General features: G+C 32.3%; 1 protein-coding gene across 1 annotated transcript; it reads right to left on the bottom strand.

Moving 5' to 3' along the window:
• Window positions 1–9,044: 9,044 nt before the first annotated feature.
• On the bottom strand, window positions 9,045–10,106 carry LOC142330755 (uncharacterized). The gene has a single exon (XM_075376200.1). The coding sequence runs from the start codon at window positions 10,104–10,106 to the stop codon at window positions 9,045–9,047; it is 1,062 nt and encodes a 353-aa protein (XP_075232315.1).
• Window positions 10,107–12,959: the final 2,853 nt, after the last annotated feature.

Below are 12,959 nucleotides of genomic sequence, written 5' to 3'. Positions count from 1 at the left end.
AGAGTAAAATAATCTTTTTTACAACATTTTTTACTTGAATAATTTTCCTCCTAAGCAGTAGTCTGTCGAAAACGTAGCTCTCAGTAGCCAGATTTGCGTAAGTTTACCGGCCGCGGGAAAGTTATTCAACTCTGTCATTTTTTGTATCTATTTCATTTTATTGCTAAATTTTATAATTTTATCTTAATAATCGTTAAACAGTTAAGAAGTGTCTTCTTTTAAATCATCGTATACTGTTCTCTAATTATCAGAGACATTTTTAAAGTAACTTCAATCAAAAACGGTTATTAAAATAAAAGCTGGTACATTTTGAATAACTCAAGTAGAAAATACGTATTATAATTTAAAGTAATTATAATTGTTAAGCGATATTTGTATTAATATCGTGAAAATAATAATAAAAATGCAATAATCAACACTTTTAAACGTCGATCTTCTAGGCGGAGCGGTAGCATCTTGGTCTTTCATCCGTAGTTTCCGGGTTCAAATCCCGGTCAGGTACGGCATCTTTCACAGCTAAAAAAATACCATCCCGTTATATTCTCACGGCACAAGCTTCGAGTGTGTGTAGTAAATTAATTATAAAAAAGAAAAAAAGTGCGACTCCATTTTTCAATTATTTATGAGCAATACGAAGCGCCTAATTCTCCTGCAAGTTGTATTACCAGCCGGTAATGAACGTTATTTATATGTTTTATACAATACTTTTCTCTCTGTAGAATTATTTTAAAGTAATATTTATTAAATACCATCATCTTCATCGAAATACTGCTTTAATTAAACTTACATTATCGGTAATTAAAGATAACCATTCCAGACCTAAAAGTTGTTAATTAAATATAACATAACTTAAATACAGTTCGTCCAAAAGAGTTCACATTTTAGGAAGGCGGCGAAAAAGTTTGTAATTAGCGAGTTAATGGGCATATTTTTAGAATTTTTTTGATGCGTTTCATACAGGAATATTTGCGTTAGGTTTAAGCCTTTTTTCCTTATTCAATTTTCAAACGCAAATTTTTTGATAACACTGATATTGGGGGGAAATGTTTTTTCGTATTCCCCCGGTAGATTGCTTTAGAATCGTATTCTGTTAATATTAAATAATTTAGCAAAAGGAGTTCTTTTGCAAGGTAACATAACAGTAAGTATTTTAGAAATTAACGATATGTTTGTTTATTTATTTAAAAATTATTGCGCTTTGAAAACGAGGAAATGACAAAAGGTGGTCGATCAAAACGGCACTTATTTATTTTTAAAAAAAACTCTTTTTTACTTTTGCGTTAAAATATGAAGAAATTTTTTCCAAAATTCACGTAATGAAACTACCAGGTTAAAAAATATGATTTGGGAATAAAATACGGACATTCGATTGATTTTTTACCGTTATTCTAAAGCGAACAAATAAACTACAAATATAAAAATAACCTTACTAGTTCAATATATGTGTAACGGGGTTTAATCCAGTACCTCGCTCAATATAAGGTTTCGTAACTAAATACCGGACTTTTCCATATATCCAGCGGCGTTAGGGAGGTTATTTGGTAAACAACTCTGTAGGTCTACTAAACATCATTATTGTAGGCGTCACGTACACCATTATTTATCGACAATCAAACAATACTTGTTAAAAGCCGATGATTAATTGAAGTTAAATTTTATTCATCTTTTAATTATACTATATTGTGTTTCATCAATTAAAAGAAATAATAATAATAACAACACAAACATAGAAAGTAATTAAATAATAAATGGAAATATCGCTGGTAACTGATTTTTCGTTAAAAAAAAATCGACGTATGTTTTAATGTATTGTGATGTCATTTTATATATATAAAATATTTGTTTGTGTGTGTGTGTGTGTTTACTAATTTATATGATGTGGGTGGATTGTATTAGATGTGGTCAAATGATCCATTAGTAAAGCAATCATTTTTTATTTATTTTTTTACTGACATTTATGGATGTTTTTTTAATTATTTAATGTAATTTGTCTCTTGCATTATCTACTTTTTGCTGGCTAATTCATTTCTGAAATCATGTTATAATAATTTGGTATGTTTGATCGGATGCTGTTATACTGAAATATATAATTAAGTCGTAGGCTATTGATTTTACCGGTTAACTAGTTGGGGCTCGGTGGACATCATTGAATAAAGATTAAAAATGTCTGTCTTTTTTTTAAGGCATCAGAATGTCTTTAATGCTGTTACAGAATGCCGACTGGGATAAATTCAAGAAAATCATTCATTTCTGCTGGATTGATGATAAACAGCAGATAGATAATAGAAAACAAATAAATGAAAATATTACAGATTTCACGGATCTTATAATATATGCTGCTGATATCAGTATACTGAAAACATCCGGATATATTTGTAAAAAACGTATCCCTCGGTGAAACAAGGAGCGCAGGAAAGCGATGCAGGGTTTCAAAAGTGCATTCAATAGATATAAACCACATCGAAATGAAGTAGCGTTTTTGGAATACAAAAAACTTGGTTTAAGTCTAGAAGACTATATAAAAAAAGAAAACGTTATCGTGGTATAATTTCCTCCTCTTATTTAAAGTAAAAAAATAGGGCCGTTCAGATAAGTTTTAAAAAATAAGAAAAAAATAAATGTTATCGATTCTTTTATATTGTGAATGTCTTCAAATATTTAGAGCAGATTTCTCGATTCGGAATCTGCAGGTCGCTGCGTACATGTAATTAGTGTAGGTACGTGTAGCTCGTTATATCCACGGATTGTCAGGCTAGGACATATCGTTTATTAAAACCCAGAACGGTAGCTGGGAACAGCATCCAGGAATGCGATAACCGTTAGCTTTAATAAATAATTTGCTGGGTCGGCCATCAATCGATACACCTCAGGCGGTACGGCTAACGTTAACTATTTATCCGACTCAGATGCACGGTAACGTTACAGTGTGTTTCGATTATTATCTATATCGCATTAAACCGTATTCGAATTGCGCTATTACCGATAATAAAAAATAGACTGCTATTATTAAATATATATAAATTTTCTTTTCTTTATACTTTCCCGGCTACACTTATACTTATAGCCATAAAAAAAGCATTCGATAACGTAGACTGGAATAAAATGTTCAGAATTTAAAAAAAAATTAGTGTTCAAATACAGAGATAGAACTACAGAGATTGCTAACATTTACAGGAACCCAACAGCAACAGTATAATTAAAGAACATAAGAAAGAAGCCGTAATAAAAAAGGGAGTCCGATAAGGATGTTCCTTATCCCCGTTACTTTTTAATCTATATAGAACTAGGAGTTAATGATGTTAAAGAACAATTTAGATCCGGAGTAACAGTACAAGGTGAAAAAATAAAGATGCTACGATTTGCTGACGATATAGTAATTCTTGCCGAGAGTAAAAATGATTTTGAAGAAACAATGAACGGCATGGAATAACTCCTACGCAAGAACTACCGCATGAAAATAAACAAGAACAAAACGAAAGTAATGAAATTCATTAGAAATAATGAGGATGAAACACTGAATGTGAAAATAGGAAGAGAAAAGATTATGGAGGTAGAGGAATTTTGTTATTGGGGAAGAAGAATTACTAACGATGGAGGAAGTAGGAACGACATAAAATGCCGAATAGCACAGGCGAAACGAGCTTTCAGTCAGAAATATAATTTGTTTACATCAAAAATTAATTTAAACGTCAGGAAAAGATTTTTGAAAGTATATGTTTGGAGCGTCGCTTTATATGGAAGTGAAACTTGGACGATCGGAGTACCCGAGAAGAAAAGATTAGAAGCTTTTGAAATGCGATGCTATAGGAGATTGTTAAAAATCAGACGGGTGGATAAAGTGACAAATGAAGAGATGTTGTCGCAAATGGATGAAGAAAGAAGCATTTGGAAAAATATAGTTAAAAGAAGAGACAGACTTATAGGCCACATATTAAGGCATCCTGGAATAGTCGCTTTAATGTTAGAGGGTCAGGTAGAAGGAAAAAATTGTGCAGGCAGGCAACGTTTGGAGTATGTAAAACAAATTGTTAGGTATGTAGGATGTAGGGGGTATACCGAAATGAAACGACTAGCACTAGATAGGGAATCTTGGATAGCTGCATCAAACCAGTCAAATGACTTTCCCGATAAAAAAAAAGTTTCCCGACTACAGCTGTGTTGGTGTTGGATCGGCGAAGCTATTCAGGAAAGGAATAACGAATTTTTAAAATTTTGAGTATGAAGATTTTTGCAAACGTCGACTTTTCAAGGTAGCCTATACATACAAAAGTTATAAAATTGTGTGTTGGCCTGTATTTTAAGACATTGTACCTCTAATACGTGTGGACCGGCCCGACATAAATTCTTCGAATTTGCTTAAAAGATTTCTATATAAGAGGTATGTGGTATATGAGGGAGTGATAGTTTCGTCATTTTTAAATTTTTACTTTTTCAATACCGGTAATAAAAAATTGAACTTTAGTATGATGAAAGTAATTAAATTATTTAAATTACAAAGCTTTAAGTCGATCAGATTAAGGAATGCAGAAGATATTTAATATGTTTTTAATATTTTTGCCTCCTATCTCAAAAACCGGTAGAAAAAAATTTAAATTTAAATATTTAGCTGTGTATAGGGTGGCTAAAAAGTTACACTCCCTAAAACGTTTTTTTAAAATTGAGATAACTGGATGCGATTGGTGGAGGGAGGGGTCGACTGAAAATTTCAAACGGAACCGAATGTCATTAGGTATATCGTTTTAAAGAGCTCAATGGGACGAGAAAGATGATACGATTAAAAATAAATTCTGATCGCCCATTTAAAAAGGGGCCAGCAATGTGTTTGTTTCAGATAGCTAGAACTACGACTGTATGCTCCCCTTTAACGTTCCTGTTATTTGAGGTACCCCGAGTCTCTGTTCGGAAATCTTTTCTGTTAAGAGAGGCTAACCAGTTAAGGCGCAATCTAGAGTATTCCCCCTTTAGCGGGTCGGAGGCTAGGGGCTACTCAAAAACTTTATACGGAACATATGATCGTGCGATAGTTTATTTTAAACGTCTTAACGAGATAAGCAGAACGGTAACAAAAAAAAAGTAAATAAAAATAAATAAATTCTGACTATTTAAACTGAAATAACGATATCCAAATTTTTTCTTATCGTTTCATTTTATTTAATAAAATTATTAATTTCGTGAATAAATAATCGTTTGATTTCGGCATCGATAAAAGCCAAATAACATTAATATTTATAATCGCTATTTAAAATTAAATAAATCTTTCTTAATAACTTAATTTTATTATATTAATTTTCATTTTGATATTTTGTTGAACGTATTTTAGCGGAAAGTTTTTCCATATTTTACCGGCTTTTTTAACTTTTATTTTAATCTAGACTGTATTAGAACGTACCGACAAAATATTAAATGTAAAAATATGTCAAAAAGAAGTAAAAAAAAAAATTGAATAATATTTATACATAACTAATTTTTAAAATAATTTTAAGGAAACGGAAAAAATTTACTGGAAAATATCTCTGTCGATAACGGAATTTAGACCGGAACTTGAGGGTAACTCTTGTATACCGTCTTTTATGAAAGAAACTGTTAAATCAAAATATAATGAACGATTAGAGATGTACGAGTAATTTGAGAAATCGGTGACGACTTGAACAAATGTCGGTTGGAAGTTTTGGATAGATTTTAAACTAATTTATTTGGTAGAACCAAAACTTTGAGCACCGTACATTTAAACGGGTTTACGGAAAACGTTGTACAACAATGACTATAATTCTAAACGAACGGCTTATCTGCAATCGATGAAGAAATAGATTTGCTTAATACGTATGCGTCGAAGATAAAATTCTTTTTAATTTACGATGTCGCTAGGTAAGCCGTACATCCGGTCCAATGAAGTACGTAATAAATCGTAGTTTGAGTAAATGTGTAATACGTATTTAAGATAAATTTGCATTACGTAAGAAAAAGAAAACCGTATCTTTATTAAAACTACGTATGGCATTCGGTCAAGTTAAAAGCACGGGTATGTAATATATAAAACGGTATCGGTATGTGGCCCTCACCCGCAGATTTGTTTCTCGAATATAGCATAGTATAGTATATAGCATAGTAGAGGCCCGCGGCCGATCTTTGTTAGTCGGTTGTAATTGTAGTTAGTTGTTAGATAGCGCCGCTGAGAGAAAATAAATTAAAATTATAATCCGCTTTACATAATAAATAAATATAATTATAAATATAATCTAGCCAAACTAACATATGCTCGTTTCGCTCGCTAACCTTGACTAACGAGCGAAACGAGCGTAGGTTAAGTTTATATTTATATTTTTAGATTTATTTATTATATAAATTTATTATACAGCGCACCTACAATTTACGCGGGTGTTACGCTGCGGAAAATTTCCGCGAATAATGAAATCGCGTAAATTGAGACTAACATTTCATAAAAAAAAAAAAAAAAAAAAAAGATACAGAGTTTGCAGAGATACAGGTTTTTTTTTACCTCTGGGACCTTTACTTTACTTTCTTTTTCCTGTTTAGCCTCCGGTAACTACCGTTTTTAGATAATACTTCAGAGGATGAATGAGAATGATATGTATGAGTGTAAATGAAGTGTGGTCTTGTACATTCTCAGTTCGACCAATCCTGAGATGTGTGGTTAATTGAAACCCAACCACCAAAGAACACCGGTATCCACGATCTAGCATTCAAATCCATGTAAAAATAACTGGCTTTACTAGGACTTGAACGCTGGAACTCTCGGCTTCCAAATCAGCTGATTTGGGAAGACGCGTTCACCACTAGACCAACCCGGTGGGTTTACCTCTGGGACCTAGGTATTGCTTCAGAGGATGAGATGAATGATTTATAGCGTGTGAAAGTGCCATGCGTGAGCGGGATTCGAAACCGGGACCTCCGGATTAAAGGCCGATCCGCTATTACTCGCTCCAAGGAGGTCGGCAAGAGAGTTACAGGTTAGGTTATTGTTAAGTTATACAGAAAATTACTGTACTTTATTTTACTATTTTATTATTATAGTAATCATTGTATTATTACTTCTTTGTACGAAGTAAAGAAAGTAATGCGATCGCGAAAAATTTCGGTCTTCAGATTTCAACGGAAATATCAATTTTAACCGTTCCCGAATTCATTTTGACTAGTTTTCGACGTGACGTATACATACCTATGTGGTATGTATATCGCATAACCCTAAAACAACATCCTACGCATATATGTATATCGCTTTTCAACATCCTACGGCTACCATAGGATGTTGAAATTTCGGATCTAGCACTTTTGTAACACCTAGTTATGCACCTCCCTTTTCTATTGCGATCGAAATTAAACTTAAAATTTTAATTAATGAAATATTTGAATCGTACAGGGAAGGCACATCTTTTCGAATCAGACTTCAATCTCATTTTGTCTTTTTTTTAAACTTTTTATTTATTTTTTTTAATTTAAATATATTGATTTAATAATTATTAACCCGTGATTGTAAAAAAAAAAATATTTACAGTAACTAATAATTCAATGATAAAAAAAAAAAAAAAAAAAAAAAAATAAATGAAAAAAATTACTAAGGGAATAAAATTTTACGTACTTAAAAATGTGTAAATGTAATTTAATAGGCGTTATAACAGATCGAGTGAAACATCTGATTGTTCAATTTTAATTGAAAATTATAATTTAGAATCGTATTATTTTTGGATTTTCTTAGCAAATTCTTACTAAAAGTGTATATTTATTTTTAAAAAAATTATATTTTTATGTTATTATTTGAAAGAAAAATAAAATATATTTTTGAATTGTATTAAATTTAAAGCGATTGCTGAAAAATTTTTTTCAGTTGTGCGTAATATGTACAAAATTTCTGGTGTGTCGTATAAATAAAAGTTGATAATAATTAAACTATTCCGTTTAATGAACTCCTGTATACCGGTTACAAATATTAAATTCGACTTGACGGTATAGAATAATCAATTTTTACTATTGGATTATTTGGTAAACACTTCATTTAAAGAATAATCAAGGGACTTTACTCTATCCTAATATTTCATTCAGGTAAGCTTGTTGAATTAATAATCGTATAAATATTTGATGTTAATAGAAACTAATATTTTAGCGATCGTGTAACTATCCGCTTTTTTATTAACGAATTGGAGTTTCGTATCTCACTTTCAAATGAAATAAATTTAATTGAAGGGCACCAAAACTGTGTATATGTAATTTAATAGACGTACAAGGAATTCATGTGGCATCCACAACGGATGTTTTTAACATTATTACAATAGAACGTATGCAATTAAAAAGAAAAAAATATGTACCATTTATTTATTCCTTTCAGCGGCGCCATCTAACAATTACAACTACAACTGAGTAACTACAGATCGGCAGCGGGCATCTTTTTGAAAAGTACCAATGTTACTATTCACACCTTATGCACTGGTAAGATGTATCTTTAGAAATATAATATAGTTATTTAGAATAAAGGAATGTATTTAAATAAATAAACAATTATTTTTTTTTATTATACAAAATTATAATTTTTATTTTTACGAAATAATGAGCAACCTTATAACAACACAATACAATTGTAATAATAAACTTATAATATTAAAACAAAGACTTCCAGCTCTTATTTTTAAAACCCTGAGGTTTTTTTCAGTCGTAATATTTTGATTATAGTTTATTTTTTAAAATAAATGCTCTTAATATTAATATAAGAACACTATTTTTTATCAGATAAAATATATCACAAAAAAAATATCGTCTTACTTTTACTTTCAAACAATAATATTAACTTTGGTAACTAGATTTAAAATTTGCGGTAGGAAAAGTCGGTACGTGTTTGGTTATAACGGATCGATTGACTCCCACCGCGATATAATTTACGGATTGAAACCTCAAATAATAGTAATATTCATATCGGAAGAAACGCGTTTAATTTCACAATTTTTACGTATTTAAACGTATAAAATGAATTTAAATAAATCGACGTTTTTAAATATACTGGCAGTAGCATGTATTTTTTTAATAAGTCATTATAATTAGCGATGACCACCTAAATGGAAAGACATAGAAGAAGTCGCTTGTCCGTAACCGCCATGAGAACCGCTGCTCTGATGATATTCGTGTTCGTTATGGTGAACTTTAACGGGAACGTGTACGGGTACTTTAACTTCTACCGGATAAGGAACTTTAACGGGGACTTTAATCGGTACCTTTACCGGATAAGGTATTTTCTTTTCGACGGTATAAGGTACCGGTTTTAAGACGGTCACAGGGTACGGTTTGGGTACTTCTACGCGATACGGGCGATCGACTGGAACTTTTACCGTGTACGGAACTTTCTTTTCTACGGTGTAAGGTACCGGTTTTTCGACGGTCACGTGCACCGGATAAGGCTTATCGACCGGAACTTTTACCGGATACGGGATGTGTTTTGTTACGGTATACGGAACTTTCTTTTCTACGTAAACGGTGTACGGCTTCGGTACGTAAACCGTGTAAGGTCTATCGACGGGAACTTTAACGGGGTACGGTACTTTTTTCTCTACTGTTACGGGGTAAGGTGCGGGTACCGAAACTTTTACGGGCACGGGAACGTGCTTTTCTACGGTTACAGGGTAAGGTTTCGGTACGTGAACGGGATAAGGACGGTCGACTGGAACTTTAACGGGGAACGGAACATTTTTCTCGACCGTAACGGGGTACGGCACCGGAACTTCTTTCGTAACGGTAACGGTTTTGACGTGATGTTTATTCTCGTAACCGTGATGGTCTTCTTCTCCGTAACTTCCTTCTCCGTATCCTCCGGAATATCCTTCGCCGTCGTGATCCCCACCGCCGATACCGCTATCGCTGTACCCGCTGTTATCTTCATAACCGTGTTCTCCACCTCCTTCCTGCCCTCCCTCTGCGTATCCGTGTCCTTCGTTATATTCACCGCCGTCGCTGGACTCTTCGTATCCACCGTCGCCAAATTTACCGTCTAATCCTCTTTTATCCTGTTTCTTTTCATCGTTTACACTCGCTTTAGTCGACGTTTCTTCGTTTTTAATTTCGTCTGTGGGTACTTTCAAGCCATCAACAGCGAGCAATAACGTCATAAATAAGAAGACGATTATCTGAAAAAATAAATAAAAAGATTACGCGCTGAAAACTTTACATAAAGAATAATAAATTTAAATTCTAATACATTCTTATTATTGGACATTTTTCTCTAAATGTAACAATTTAAGTGCTACACTACATCTCCGCTTGTATAGACAGTGTATATACCCGACGTACATAACTTGAACGTAAGTTCACAGTGTTGTAATTTTATTTTTTAAACGGATTAACACTTCATTATTTTGGGTAACTTTTAAAACTGTACACTTTTAGGTAAATTTCTTATAAGAAACCTAGCTACTGTAACGGGTACCGTGATTCGACTTCCAGAAAATTTCGACATTTCTTCGCGTTTCACATCCCCTAGACCCAAAAACCACCGTCAGCTCAGAACTTTATTTCACTTTCTTTTGGTCACGATAACTGCCGTAATTTTGCGCCAATCGCTTTCAAATTGTTCCCTAAAAAAAACTCGAGTCAAAAATCTCGATCGAGTTCGTTAACGGCCAAAATCGAACCGTGGAGGTAAAAATGGGGTGGCTGTTTCGAAAAAAACAAAACATTGCTATAACCTTTTTATGAAGTAAAACGTTGAATTAATTTTAAGTTCCTACGATTCTTTAGATAAGGGCCAAAAAACTTACATAAATACATTTTTTTAATATCACCAACCGTTGGCCCAGGGGGTGGAGAAAATGGGGTTTTGAAGACAAAAAAATCATATCTCCTTTAACAGGTATATCGCATCGGTTTAAAGTGGTCGTCAGTCCTTTAAACATTACCTAAAACTTTTGTCTGAAGCAATTTTTGATATAACCAACTCTTACAGCAAGGGATGACCTACATGTTGCTAGAACTGTAAGATGGGGCTTGTCGTATGCTTCTCGTATTGAGTAAATTTGAAGTTTTTCTTAATTTAAGGTGAAAACTTTTTATCCCTCCTTAGCACCAATGAAATCTTTTTTCAACTTTTTTTTTATATTTCATTATATTGATTTATTAATAATTATTAACCTCTGATTGTAAAAACGGTTCACAATAAATAATAATAATAATTTAATAATAACAATAAAAAAACATATGAAAAAATCAGAAGTTAATAGTGAAATAAAATGTTATGTACTTTTCATTTAAAAAAAAAAAGAAATAAATAAAGTCGGATTCGAACCGATGTACCTTCCCCTTGTAAGACGAAAATATTTCATTAATTAAAATTTTATTTGGGTATAACTCCGGAACTAATAAAAATAAGTACCACTTATGATATATCGTTGAAAAGCTCTCAATGAGTTCTTATTACTGCAGGTAAGAAAAACTCCAAAATCCAAATCTGTTTGGATTTTGGACTTTTTTGGACACTTTTGATCAACTCGACCGCAATAAAAAGGAGAGGTAAATAATTAGATGTTACAACAGTCCTAAATCCAAAATTTCAACATTCTACGCCTAACAGTTTTTGAGCTATGCGAGATACATACGCACATACGTCACGCTGAAAATAGTCAGAGTTTCATTTGACCATCCCTAAATGGATTCAGGGATGGTCAAATGGAAACTTCCGTTGAATATTGAAAACCGAAATTTTTCGCGATCCCAATACTTCTTTTACTTCGTACAAGGAAGTAAAAACCGATATTTATAAATAAAGTTAATATTTTAATCGGTCCCAAATTATTTTTATCGGTTACTGGTCCCTGGTAATTGAATTCACTGCTATAACTATTTGATTTCGCAGATCTTGAAGAATAGCAGGCTTAATCGGTAAACCCAGCGGTTCGGTCTAACGATTAACTCGTCATCGCAAATCAAGTCATTTTGAAGTCGAGAGTCCTAAGGTTCAAATTCTAGCAAAGGCAGGAATAACGTTTTTACGGATTTGAATACTAGATCGTGGATATCGGTGTTCTTTGGTAGTCGGGATTCAATTAACCACATATCTCAGAAACGGTCGACCTGAGATGTAGAAGACTACATACACTTCATTTACATTCACACATATCACCCCCATTCATCCTCTGAAGTAATACCTTACGGTAGTTACGGAGGCTAAACAGAAAAAAAGATAATAACCCTGAAGTAAAAGAATATATATAAAAATAAAAATAAAAAATAAAAAAAAGAAAAGAAAGAGAAAAAAAATAAGAAAAAAGATAAAAGATAAAAAATTAATAAAAAAATATTATTACTATTGCTATTTAAAAATTAAAGAGATAAAACGCATCACTTTATATTTAAATGACTTGAAAATAATGATATGGTATTTAAAAATTAAATGTCCGATGTTTAATATAAACGAGGCGTGGATTTAAATGGTATTTTAATCAAAATCAGTTAAAGATCTTTAATAATTAAAAATAAATTATTTTTTTTTTTTTTTTTTTTTTACGTAAAATGTATATTTTTCAAACGGAATTAATTATCCAATTTTAAGGGATGTAAATGCGTAAAACCCCCCAAATTACAAAATATCATTATATATTTGGACAATCTAATGTATTAGGTATTTCATAAGAAAGCTACCAACTGTAACGTGTACCATGATTCGACTTCCGGAATATTTTGACCTATCTTAGCGTTTCACATCCTCCAGACCCAAAACCACCATCAGCTCTAAAGTTTATATATACATTTATATATATATAATTTCACTTTCTTGTGGACACGAGAAGTGCTATAATTTTGCGCCAATCGCTTTCAAATTATTCCCTAAAAAAACTCGACCCAAAATCCCGGTCGAGTTCGTTAACGGCCAAAATAGGACCGTGGGAATGGAAATGGGGGGGGGGGGGCCCTTTTTCGAAAAAACAAGATATCGCTATAACTTTATTACTGTAAAATATCGAATTCGT

Source organism: Lycorma delicatula, chromosome 9, assembly GCF_047948215.1.
Source record: "Lycorma delicatula isolate Av1 chromosome 9, ASM4794821v1, whole genome shotgun sequence".
Taxonomy (NCBI): Eukaryota; Metazoa; Arthropoda; class Insecta; order Hemiptera; family Fulgoridae; genus Lycorma; species Lycorma delicatula.
This window is presented reverse-complemented; position numbering and strand designations above follow the sequence as displayed.

What these genes read in the sequence shown, in the direction of transcription:
- LOC142330755 (XM_075376200.1), bottom strand. Translation starts at nt 10,106, where the DNA reads ATGACGTTATTGCTCGCTGTTGATGGCTTGAAAGTACCCACAGACGAA.